Source organism: Amblyraja radiata, chromosome 5 (genome assembly GCF_010909765.2).
Source record: "Amblyraja radiata isolate CabotCenter1 chromosome 5, sAmbRad1.1.pri, whole genome shotgun sequence".
Classification (NCBI taxonomy): domain Eukaryota; kingdom Metazoa; phylum Chordata; class Chondrichthyes; order Rajiformes; family Rajidae; genus Amblyraja; species Amblyraja radiata.
Genome location: NC_045960.1, coordinates 74,254,503 through 74,268,560, shown reverse-complemented (window position 1 = coordinate 74,268,560; position 14,058 = coordinate 74,254,503). Strand labels below are relative to the sequence as shown.

Here is a 14,058-nt window from a genome sequence, read left to right as displayed (position 1 = left end):
AACCTGCGGACAAAGCACCTATTGTTTCTTATTAGTAAATCCATTTAAATAGATAATCTTTCGAAAGCAAGGCATTGATGGTCCCACGAACGCTTTAATCTGCTCATAATCATGCCAGAAAAATGCTGCAAGCAAAATCAGCTGAATGATTGACTAATAAAAAGGGACAGGAGGGAGAAAAAGTAACTGCTTCTGCTTCTGAGTGTGCTACAATGAAAAAGTATATATGCTACAATAAGAACAACATTAGTCTTCCATTAGGCCAAGGTGCAAAATCACACGGAATAAAACATGAAATAAAAGGAATTTTGTATCATTTTTTCCAGGGCAATTTAAAGATGAACATATCAATCAGGCTATTTACACAATAATACTGGTTAAAGTATCCCCAAAACTTTTTCTAAGTCCATTCTCATTCTTTACCTGATAGTTATAACACAGGATGATAGTAAATGATTACAAAAAAATCAAGTAAAACAAATGTGTGTTTCCTACATTTTATATTATTCTCTATAAAATACAGTGGGAAAAGAAACCCAGTGAAGATCTGTTGTAGGAAGGTACTTCAGAATGCACCTTCTCAGGAAAAAAGTTCCCAACATGAACTGATTACTAATGTTATGGGACTGGTGCTACATGGGTATGTTGCAAATATTTTTTGATTTTCACCACAGCTGTACTGAAATGTAGTTTTACTTTTCTTGGCATTTCCCAGATTAATAGAGATAGAACAATTTGATGTTACCTATGATCTGCTTATATGTTGTTTAGAAATTAGATTATTGTAAGTGTGATCAAATTATAGCAGTCATTGTGTGGTTACATAGGTCTTTATTCTGCTGGCACTGGATTTGTGGATTTGAAATGTAATATCATTGAGATTCAGGCTGTTCTGTTTCTGAGTGAAGCAGTGGGAGGAAATGCTTTTGCCATCACAATTCTTTTCTAAAGGAGTAATTATGAAACCTTTTTAGGTTAAAGATTTTGAATGAGATCAAAGAACAATTAATTAATCCAAGTGCAAGACTCAATGACTCAACAAGAAGCATCCTAAGGAAAACTTGTGGCTGTTTTAACGGTTGAGTAATCAGTATTCCCATCACACTGGAAATTGATGCATGGTGGAATAATTTAAGCTCCATGGTGTTGTCACAGACTAAACAGAGGATGTCATCTTCGGGACACCTCATATAAAACTTTGAAACCGTGAGCTATTCTTTTTTAGAGTTCCTACGCAGAGGATGAGATAGAATATATGGCAGGTGAAGAATAGGGCCTGATTTATGGTGCTGATTGAGGAAAACATACAATTAAAGCAAAACTGCCAGAACTATCCTAATTTCAGTTGTAGGATTCATTATCCTGACAGCACAATTGAAGTTTTGACTTGGCATTCCATGCCTTTTGAGTGGATGATCTTCGAGACGCCATGGGATATTCTACACTGGGAATAAGAAATCGTTAATGAACAGCCTAAGGCACCAAGCTGTCAATTGAAGACTCTGGAATAAATGAAGCAGAGTGCCCATACATAAACCCTAGCAAAGTTGAGGCAATAATACTGATAGCATAACATTGGCAGATGTGCACAATAAATCTGGAGTCTGCTGGCAACCTACCAAATCTGCACCATCTGCTGACAAATATGCTCTTTGGCATTTTATGCCACCAAAAAGTGAGCATCTAGGAGGGATAACCATACACTATGCATCCAACATGTTTATGTCCTCTTTACGGGATAAATAAGTTAACTCTTTGTGCAAGAGACTTGTGGGAAAAAGTATCTGACATAAATTGCTAACAGACATCTGACATACATTGCTAACAGACCACACAGAATTGGGCTGTGGGGATTCTGAACTACCCAAGGGTATAAACAACTCCAATAATGAGCCAGGATGCACAAAGTGCTTATTGTCACTGTACCAAAACAATAAGATCTAGTTATTGAAGATGGCAAATGAGATTTACCCATGAGGTAATAGGAGAGGTTTTCCTTTATGTTATTCTAGATTTAGTAATCGAGGGCATAAATGAGGATGAACACAAAATTAAGAGGCACAGATATAATATCTATTACAGGAAGTACTGCATCTTTTTACATAGAGGTCTTATAGAAAAAGATTGGGCAATGGAGCTATGTCTATGGAATAGTGACTTTCTCTCTTCATTTTAATACTGACATCCTTTAGATGCTGGATCCACAACGGACCTATGCTATGTGTACACTTGCAAGACTTTTTGCCCCTCTTTTTGAATTTGGTTTCAAAGGTGACATCAATAGAAAAAATTACCATGTACTGATCTAATTTAAGTATATCACCAAAATAAAGGTTCAGGGATTGCAAATTGGATTCAACATGGAAAGTGTGAAAAGTCAACAGTTCATCAAAAGCACCCCTCACGTCGTGCAGCACCATGTACATTCCTCTAGTGACAACATCTTGAGGGTAATGGAAGGAAAAGAGACACCGGGAACTGCATATGCTGGAATCTTGTGCAAAAAACAAACTGCTGGAGGAACTCAGCATATCAGGCAGCATCTGTGGGAGGGAATGGACAGATGACATTTTGGGTCGAGACCATTCTTCAAATAAACAGGGATGATGATTGTGAAGTTCTATCACCGATCTTTCTTTCAGTTTGCAAGTGTTAAATGTAGACATGGACTGATTCTGTGGCAGCATTCAAATACTATGGTTTCATCTAAGAAATCTAAAAAATACCATAATGAATGAAATGCTAGGTTGCAGCCTTTAACTATTGAAGCAAATTAAAAATAATTGGTTGCAATGTAAAATTGAACCAACATTTTGGTTTAGTTTAGTTCAGTTTAGAGATGCAGAGCGGAATCAGGCCCTTCGGCCCACCGATTCCACGCCGATCAGCGATCCCTGCACATTAACACTACCCTACACACATTAGGGACAATTTACATTTATACCAAGCCAATTAATCTACAAACCTGTGCGTCTTTGGAGTGTGGGAGGAAACCGAAGATCTCGGAGAAAACCCACGTGGTCACGGGGAGAACGTGCAAACTCCATACCCGTAGTCGCGATCAAATTTGAGTCTCTGGCGCTGTAGGGCAGCAACTCTACCACTACGCCAGCGTGCGCCCAGATATCTCTTTTGAGATATTTTAATGGAATAATGTAATCCCAATTTATACTGAACTACATGTAGAATTATTTCCAATACATGGAAGTACATTAACCAGCCCCTATACTTGACAAGTGTGCATGGCATTTTGTGTCAATTAACTTACATGATATATGGTTAGAACTGCTTTTTTGCATCAGTTAACTTTCTTCAGTATTGGTAATTTATAAAATTCCATAATAATTTATTCATTACGATTATGTCTTGAGTAAAAAAGCATTATTTAGTTTGCATACAACATGATCTAGCAATTCTATCACAATGGTACTTCACAGCTTAAATAACTTAGTAAGAAATTAGTTCTACATTGACAATACTAATCAAAAACTTTATTTCGGAACTCATTTATTTTTCTTGATCCTCAAAACTATAATGTAAATCATATGGAAAGTAGATAAGCAAACAAGTAAATAGTATTGAAGTTAAAATCTTGTTTGATTTAAGCATTTTATTAACTTGGGTTTAAGGCAATCTGGTACTAAGTGAATTAAGCAGTAAAAATAAATTAATGATGCAGGTGGTGATCATTTGGCCCACCATGTTCATGCTAGCCCAATAATTAACTAATTGACAGCCTGAATTTTACTGAAGGGTCAGAATCCTCACAGACCAGCTGTAGGAATTCATATGGAAGGGACAGACCCAACCTCAACAAAATATTTGGTAGATGGAAAAGCTGTCCATTTTTTTCCAACACATAAATATTACTGACAGTTAATATTAAAATTAGGTAAACTTCTTAATGTTAAAAATGTGAAGTATTATCTAAAAATACAAGAATACTACTACAAGTACAAGCAGTTAAATCTCAATTGAAGTGAATACGACAATTGATCTTGGGACAAGGTCTAACTTGATGCAGGATCAGAGAGTACAGTAATACACATAAACATGTGTATTATATATACATAAACATTCAGGAATTCCAGAGAGCTCCTGCTCCACTGCCCTAATCCATGTGGCTTGCAGCAGTGAAGTCTATCTGGGAGGTTACTGGCAGAGTCTGGCCAGGTAAAGTCCCAAACTGGCTAATATTACCATGCAAAATGCGAAAAACCCAGTGAAACTATTGTGAATTGATTGATTGCAAGGAATTGGAATTGAATAAAATGTGTACAAATCCAAGTTGATTGAAAGAAATCTTTCAATTATGTGGTACTTGAAAATAAACAGAGATTATGCCAGGAAATACTTTTTTCCCTATCATCTCATGTCATGCAACTTTTACATTTTTATCCGACTAAATCATGCTGCATCTAACAATGTCCATTACAACAGATTTAATGGAGCACATAATTGATGTTTAAGCATGCTGGAAAATGATTACACAAATTGAAGGACTTTAAAGCCAAAATTATATCTAGTCATTTCCATTTACTTCCTGGTACCACTGAATTGAAAATTTCCTCATAATGATTTTCATGCTGTCGTTGTTGTATTTCCTTGCAATGTACCAATTATGCACTTTTTGCATAAAACGATGGTTGAAACCTAAATCATAACCTCAACTGAATAAAAATGTGCTATTCATGTAATTTAACCATTTGCTTTATATTTATTATTTTTCTTTGCCATGTAAGTGATTTAGTAAAATTTAGCACATGTAGTTTGTTATAATCTTTTTTATATACTGCAGACTAAGGCATTCAATTAATAAAATCATGCTGGTTAATTATGTACCAGTGTTTCTATTATCAAGGTGGCCCGTTAGTATTATATCTTTGGGCAAGTTGCTGCAGATCGCTGTAAATGACCTTTTTGCAAAGTGCAGAGATTAAAAGTGAATTTAAGGCAATTAGATAACAATTTTGTGCAGATTAACATGAAACAAATAAAAGTCTTCAAAGAGCAAGCTTTTGTCAAATAAATTACGATCCTCAGTCATGGAACATCTCATTTCTTCACTCCAAATTGAGCAGCTATTAATTAAAAATATATTAGGCAAATTAACCCAAGTTTAGTTTCAATTTAAAAATACATTCATCTGAAATGATAGAAGGAATGGCTACTGGCCCTGTGACAGGAGGTTCTATCTTCATAAATCTGCAAGAGAGGAAAGCAACACGAATGAACCCTACAAAAGAACGGCCCAGATCACAGCTTGAGGAAGGCAAACCTTTTGATCAGTTCCTTGAAATATAAGCTGCAGGAAGCTAGAACATTTTGATGGACTTCAAACTCTTTGCCTTCAACAGTTATTTTCAGGTCTGTGAACTCTTTCGCTCTGCGTTGCTGGTTCAACTCCTTCAACATTTCTGCAGAACAGAGAAGACAGACATTGCCAGGATTCCGATGACGAAATTTTTGAATGAATTAAAGAAACAGATACCTGGTGAACGCTAGCCGAGTCGCACACGTTAATGTTTGTACACACAAGGCATTGGCAAAAAATAAAAATCATCGATGCAATGTGCGAAAAATAAAGCACACACTATTCAGTTTAATAAACAAAAGAACTAAAGAAATCTTCCCAGGGCGTGAAGGGTAAAACATATTTTATCTCATGAACAAAACTAAAGACAATGCGAGAATCAGCACAGAAAGACAAGAGAAAAAGACAAAATGAAATAATCAAAATACTTCTATCCTAATTATTATATAGAATCAAATCCACCAAATAAAAAGATTGAATACCTTAGTTTGAGAACTTACTGTATCGTTGCGAACATGGCACTGTACACATAAAATAAAACACACTAAGAACTCAATTGGTTAAAGCAAAATGTACCTGGAGGAACAAGATTTGTTCATTAGAAATGAACTAATTTCCTAAATTTTAAAACTGACAAGCAACATATACTGTATATTCCTATTCTTTCACTATTTTTCATGACCAATTTTGAAGGGTATTAAAATTGATAAATTATAAAATTATAACTTTGGAACAGAATTCAAAGGAATTTGCCTGAAATAAAACAAATTGCTTATCAGTTTTATTTTTTTACAATGATTGAACATTCAACATTTACATTAAACTAAAACGTACTTGATCTGATACAGCCTTGTAGATAGAAGTACATATTACAAAGAATATTTGGCAGAGATATCTTCATGTATTGTGTTTTCATGAAGAATTTGGAACATGCTTACAAAAAAGTTAAAATACCTGTGGAAGCCAAATTGATTGACTAATTGCAGTCATTCATTTGAATTTTGAAATTGGCCTCAGAAGAGGTGTGACCTGTCTACCTATTATAAATGTTTTGTTTCCATTGATGTATTTAAGAGGATAATTAGGCAGGTGCTGATCCAACACTACCCATTCAGCCCTGTTGTTGAAGACCAATTTTCACCTGCCAGTTACCTAAAATTAGGGCTGTGCAATTGCAAGTGATGTTTAAGATAACGTGCACTAAGGACAGCTTTTAGTGACCAGAAGCACAGAGGAATGTATACAAATTACCCATGTAAGGAACTCATTTAGTTTTAACAGTATTCAGCATTATTTTTGAAGAGTAAACCTGTTATGCAAAATATTAACCCAGGAACATTGTGGTAACTCCAGTCTGTAAAATGTATGTGCCTGTTAAAGTTTTTAAACATCATTATTGTAGAAACAAGGAGGAAAGATGATCTTCACTTTATGACCCTACGATCCTCAGATGCAAAAACTTTAAAAGGAAAATAAGTGGAATAACCTTTTATGAGGCAATTGCTTTTTTTCTTATGAAGACCATATTTGTCCACTATATAGTTATTAAAACTGATACTCATACTTTATTACATATTTAAACTCAGGTTGAACAGTACTATCTATGAGTGCTCCACAGCCTTCGATTTATAAGCTGACATGAAACAACATATTCTTTCTTTCTTTGCATCTTCTTTGTCCCCATGACAAATATGGAGTACAAAGCTAGGCAATGAACTTTAAGTGCAGTCAATACTCATGGTTCTTATATCAGTTTTCCTGTCCTTGGCTTCAGTATTATTTATAATAGCAATTTTTGCTTCCAAATATAACTCTTCACATGCTCCATTTTACTGTGTGCAATTAAACATTTTGAAATTAACATGGATTATTTTACTTTCTTCAATAATTTATTTTTGGACTGATCAAATGTCTATTGATTTCTGCAGCTGTTATGTTGTGCCTATATCTGATTTGAAAACATTTTGCTGCAATATTGTGACTTTTATCAGCTTTTTCTCTCTGACATGTTTAATTTAGTTTAGAGATACAGTGTGGAAACAGGCCCTTCGGCCCATCGAGTCCGCACCGACCAGCGATTCCCGCACATTAACAGTGTCCAACACACCAAGGACAAGTTACAATACCAAGCCAATTAGCCTACAAACCTGTACATCTTTGGAGTATGGGAGGAAACCGGAGCTCCCGGAGAAAACCCACGCAGGTCACAGGGAGAACGTACAAGTTCTGTACAGGCAGCACCCATAGTCAGGTTTGAACCTGTGCCTCTGGCGCTGCACGGAAGCAACTCTACCGCTGCGTTACCGTGCCGCATTTTGTGCAGTAGTTTTCGATGTAGTAGCTGTTGAGGTCAATGCTTAAGAAAGTTATTTGCACTTGGCAATGCCTGATAATTAGCTACTAAAACTACCAGATAACTGCCTCCAAAAATTACTCAATTGAATTGAATGGAACTCTGCATCTATGTAGACCATAAGGTGCAGTAACCAGGAATAAATTTCTGGGCAAAAGTAGTTTATCAAATGGATGAAGAGTAACATTAGAAGGTAAATAGATTCTTAGGATCTCCTTGAAAAGTATTAGTAGAGGTCAGGGAGCAGGGTTGCTCATGTGCCTTCTCGGTGCGTGCCCATCAAGACCCGAAGAGGGAAAAATAGGGAGAGAAAAGCAAGTGGATGACAAAACTTTCTCGAGATTCACGAATCTCTCAGATGCTGTTTCAGACTGCACTTTGAGGCATTTATCAAAACCTGAAGATTTTAATGAATTGCAGTGTACAGTGCACTGTACAATTGCAACACTTTCTGTCCCTTGTGAATGTGCCTATTGCATGTTTTCCTCATTAATGATCACAAATTATTCACTGTAAATAAATCACACACTGCTGAAGTGAATCAATACTTCTTTGGATCTGGGATTTTATTTCATATAGAACAGAATCCACAGAACCTCCAGAAGATGGATATGGACATAACCACAGTTTTCCAAGAACTTTGCACAGGTACTAACACAACGTTTTGAAAAGATTTGGACAGAGGGATGTGGGGCAAATGCAGACAGGTGGGACAAGTGTAATTGGGGCACATTGGTCGGCATGGCAGGTTGGGCCGGAAGGCCTGTTTTCATGCCTTGTGACTCAATGACTCTATAAAGTTACTATGCTTCAGTGTGAACAGAATCAGAGGCTGGAATGTTCATTCCCACACTGATTTCCTCCCCATAGCAGCACCACACAGTTAGGTGCCAGTTTTACAGTATATCCAACTGAACCGTAAAAGGAATTGCTAATAGCATTGAATGAGACCTCAATCTATCATCGATCTTTTCCAGAAATGAAAGGATTGGAATTCAAAAAGAAAGAGACAATCCGGAGAGGACAATAAATCCAGGGTTTGGGCACCAAATTCAGGAGAACTCCAGCACTTGGTTTGTCAATTGCTGACATAAAGTGGGATAACAAAAGGAAGAGATTGATTGTTTGTGGTTCTTCACTTCGATCTGCTTCCCACAAAAATAAAAAGCTGAGCATGTAACCTGCCTCCAAAAAAGTAGTGATCATGGCTGTTTGCTCTCATTACAACTGTGGGACAGCAGCTGCAGGCTTGAGGTTCTAGAGTTCTGCCTCTATCCCTCTGCTGACACATCTCAGGTAGAGACAATTTCCCTCAGTCATAGTGGGTGCATCAGAATGAGCTGTTAACATCCTGGCAAGTGCTATTACTTCCAATCTCTTGCAGTTCTCTATGTTACTATGAGCACAACATAATGCAGGTGATGTATAAAATACTATATAACTTTATTCATCCTAAGTTGGTCTGCCACCAGTCATAAAACACAAGGTACATGAAACATGAAATTAAAGTGACGAATGGAAAGTCCAGGATTGAGGATGGGGGGTGTGGGGGGGGGGGGGGGGGGGTGGAGGGGGTGGAGGGGAGACAGTCCATTCAATTACTTTCAATGGATTATCATCAAAAAAGCACATCAGCACCTCTACTTCCTGAGAAGATTACGGAGAGTCGGATTGTCAAGGAAGACTCTCTCTAACTTCTACAGGTGCACAGTCGAGAGCATGCTGACCAGTTGCATCATGGCTTGGTTCGGCGATTTGAGCGCCCTGGAGAGGAAAAGACTACAAAAAGTAGTATACACTGCCCAGTCCATCATCGGCTCTGACCTTCCTTCCATCGAGGGGATTTATCGCAGTCGCTGCCTCAAAAAGGCTGGCAGTATCATCAAAGACCCACACCATCCTGGCCACACACTCATCTCCCTGCTACCTTCAGGTAGAAGGTAAAGGAGCCTGAAGACTGCAACAACCAGGTTCAGGAATAGCTACTTCCCCTCAGCCATCAGGCTATTAAACCTGGCTCGGACAAAACTCTGATTATTAACAACCCCTTTCTGTTATTTGCACTTTATTTGCAGTTTATTTATTCATGTGTGTATATATTTATATCATGGTATATGGACACATTTATCTGTACTGTAGTAAATGCCTTACTATTTTTCTGTGTGCTTAAGCAAAGCAAGAATTTCATTGTCCTATACAGGGACACATGACAATAAACTCACTTGAACTTGACCTGTACTGTCAACACTGGTGCTCCTCCTGGCCTACAGCAATCTTGCTAAAACACTTGCCTTGCAAATTCAACCTTTCTCACCTGAATTCAGCTGCTGAGTTTTCCCAAGGTCTAGGCTACACAAAGATAGCTCAAAAATAGATGTGGGACTTGCTTAAGCACACTTGGCACAAATATACACAGTTGTGACACACTTACATTTCTGTATCTACAAGGATGAACGCTGCATGAAAGTTACCACGTGGTCATGTTATTGGCTATAAATCTGGTAACATGTGCATACCAGAATAAACCCTGAATAAAATTGCTGAGAAAACTTTTGATAGGTGTTGAAGCAATGCTTCAGCTTTGCTAATTGGTTTTATCAATGCTTCTGTTTGTCAACGCTTCTGAATCCTCCTGATCCTTAAGAAGCATTAAAAAACGATCAACGATGAATTAAAAAAAATGCGATCATCTGTCGTTCTTCTAAACAGCGGCGAGTGAAGTTCTTGTCCCAACAATCAACTCTTTCTTTCCAGGAATCAATCAAGTGAAATTCTTCCAAACTATCTCCAATACTCAAGGATATAAAACATAAAATGCTCATATGCAAGCACAGCAAACAATTGGGGATGTTGTACTTTTTTGGCAAAGTTTGAGTATAAAACTAAAACTAATGCAACCTTATAGGCCTCTGCAGAGACTACACCTGGAGTATAATATATAGTTTTGGTCACCTTACTTAAGGAATTGTGCACTTGCATTATAGGGAGTGCAGAGAAGTACCATTGGTTGATTCTTCGGTAGATGGAGTTTGACATGCAAGAAGGTTTGAACAGATTGAGCATACTCACTGGAGTTTAGAAGAGGAGATATTATTGAAGCATACTGCATTCTGAGGGATTCAACAGGGTGGATAGTGAGAGGATGTTTTCCCTAGTTCGGTTAACTATAAATGAGGGGAATCGTTTCAGTAGATTTGAGACGGGTTATTTTTTCCTCTCTCGGAGGGTCATAACTCTTTAATATTCTCTTATGGCTCTGGAGGCAGAGTCAATCACGATGGAGAATTTAAGACATTTAAAATGTAGGGTAGTCATTGGTTATGGGAAAGTGCAAGATGTTGTTGAAGTCAAGATTTGAACATTATTGAGTAGTCAATAAGGTTCAGGAGGTCATATGGCCTACTATTCCAGTTTCCTTAGTTCGTACCTCCTTCTTAAAGGAGGCCAAAATAGTACACTTTACACTGATTATGGGCTTTCCTTGATACGTCTTTTTCACTTTTGGTCTCAGTCCTACTTGCCATTAAGGAGTACATTTAATTGCCCTCCTAATACCTACTAACCTGCAAGCTGATATTTTGCTTTACATGTATGAGGATATCTAGATGCCTCTGTCCAATCGTTTTCAGCCTTCCTTTCTTATTTTCTCTTTTTCTTATTTAGTATTTGATTTACTGCTTACTATCAGTAGATAGTCCTCTCAACTGTGTAAGCAAGATAGATTCTACGTAATTAATGTCCTTGCACTGATATTTGTGGTATTTGACCAATTATAGCTTGCTAAACTGAAAGCGATGTATAGGGGACTTGCTTAATGGGTGGTGGGTAACTTCATCAGCAAGTTCATCCTTATAGACTCTGGAGAACTGGGGCATGGTCGCATTACATCATCACACAACATGAGATTATTTATCCTGGCTGTCAGTTATCTCTTAGTTTGACATTGTATCCCCTCAAGTGGTATTATAGTGAATGCTATTTGGGAATACCTAATACCTACTAACTCCCCTTTTCCATTCTGCTTTTAAGATTCTCAAAGTACTTTAAAATGGTTCAAACACTATTTCCCTCTAACTATTTTCATGTTGACTGCTTAGTTGAATTATGTGTTTTTCTCAATGTCCTTAATTCACTCTTCTCTCACACACACACACACACACACACACGTTGCGACACTTTCAGAGGAATTTTGAAATATCACATGCCATGCAACCATCAATTCTGCAGCCACTTTTGTTTCAGATCCTCAGATCCATGCCCCAGGTCCAGAGGACTTGTCAAGCATTAATTCCATCAGTTCCTCACCGCTTTTCTCAAGTGTTTGCAATTGTTTTATGTTATTCCCTGATTTGATTGTCATCGTTATTGCAATGTTTTTACTGTCTGCTACTGTGTCTGCTACTAATCAGCCATTTCCCGGTTTCCAAGTCTCATCTTTCAAAAGCACAAATATTTACTTTAGCCAGTCTCTTACTTCTGGCAAATATCAACATTGCTCCCTAACCCATACATCTTTGTGCCTAAAGTGTACATTCTCAGTACAAACTCCTGCATGACAATATTCACAATCATGAAGTCTGAGAAAATATTTTTTTACCCCTTTCATTTTAAATGGAGCAGAGGAAATTTTCTGTGCAGATACAATAGTCATTAAAGGGTAACAATATGTAGAGAAGGCACAGGCATATGGAATACGGAAGCAATGGAAAATGTCCAGACATAGGACCAACAGTTTTGTAGACTTCATCATAGAAATCTTTCTCAAGTGTTATGTGAAAGCTGAATTCATGCTTTTGATACCCTTTCATGGCTACTTGACATTTTTTTCCTTCGCAATCTTTACTTAATTAAAAAAATAAGCCTTAAAATTAGTCCAGGAGGTATTAATGTATGCATTCATCTGAATTACTTCTATTCATACAAATGGTGCCATACTTCAACTAAAACAGCTGAGGGGAATAGTTGAGATCAAGAACTAGAACCTTATGGGTATGATTTCAATGGTATGATTTATAGAACTGTTAAGACTGGATCTTAAGTAACAAGTGCAAGCATTGTAGCAGCTCAATTCATGAATATATCATAACATTGGTGCACTTAATAAAACAGGAAAATAGCAAATACGTGAAATCCAGGGCGGCGATTGCGGGTGCTAGGAAGGCCTCGACCACGAGTGAACATCTGGGAAGAACGGAGTGGAGGCTGGCTGGACTATGGTGCCTTCCTCACCTTGGTGCCACTGTGTTATGTTGTGTCGTGGACTTTCACTGTTTGTGCTTTTTTTTTAAATTCTATTTTATTTTTAATATGTTTTATTATTCATTATTATTTATTTATTTTTATTTTTATGACACTGCCTGTAAGGGAAATTCATTTCGTTGTCTCTAACTGAGACAATGACAATAAATTTGAATACAATACAATACAATACAAAATACATGTGCTTTTCAAGTTATGCACAACATCTTAAGTTCCATGTAAATGGGAGGAAACATTATTGGCTATAACAAACAAAATGTTCTGAATGTGCTAGTAAATTATTCTTTCATTTCTTTTAAAGAGACCAACAAACTAAAATTAGATTTGAGACAAATTATTCAATTGCAGCACATTCTGACCAGTACTGTTTGCACATTTCTTTCTAATCTTAATTCCTTCCAATAAAATTGATCAATTGACTATAGCACAATTAACAATCTCTTGTTGAGTGTGCTTGAGAAAGCATCATCGATGATATCCCTGAGATATTTTTACTTAGACTTGAATTTACAATGGAACCTCATGACTTACACTGTAAGTGCCAACTTCCTTTCCAATTAAGCTTTGTGCAGAGCCTTGTACTTATTTAACTAACTTATGTTTTTTTTAACCCTAGTCCAAATCGCTCTCACATTTCTCAAACCATCCTCACATTATAGACTGGGCACAAGGTTAGGTGGTCTGGACCGGTATCACACTCAAAAACTTTTAATGAGTGAGCTCGTTAATGAGTGAAGAAGGGGGGAACCGTTCTTCAGTCACCCTCGATGGAAAGGTGACTTTTTCCATGGCGCTTCTCTGCCTCCCCTCTGGCGGCCTAACAGCTTGGATTGGAGCCTTTCCTGGAGTCGGCCCCAGAGTATCAGCAGCAGGCGCAGTGTGGACTTTTTCCATCGCGGAGCGGGGAACCCTTGCTGGGGGACGCCAGAGAGGAGTGCTCCGATCGCTGGCCCGCAGACTACGACATCCTGAAGCCACGGTCTCCGGAGCTCCTAACCGCGGGCGCGGCATGGACTTTCAACGTGGAGTCTGGGATCGTCAGAGAAGAGCTCTGACCGCCGGCCTGCGGCCTATAACATCCTGAAGCTGCGGTCTCCGGTAGGAAAGTGCCGATTTGGGCCCTCCAAGCTGC

General features: G+C 37.8%; 1 protein-coding gene across 6 annotated transcripts in view; it reads right to left on the bottom strand.

Moving 5' to 3' along the window:
• Positions 1-14,058, bottom strand: part of klhl29 (kelch like family member 29) — a 416,936-nt gene that overhangs the window by 77,820 nt on the left and 325,058 nt on the right. For all 6 annotated transcript variants that reach the window (XM_033021536.1, XM_033021537.1, XM_033021534.1 and 3 more), the window contains one exon: positions 5,279-5,417. In XM_033021536.1, the coding sequence (XP_032877427.1) occupies positions 5,279-5,417 (139 nt within the window). The remainder of the gene's footprint in view (positions 1-5,278; positions 5,418-14,058) is intronic.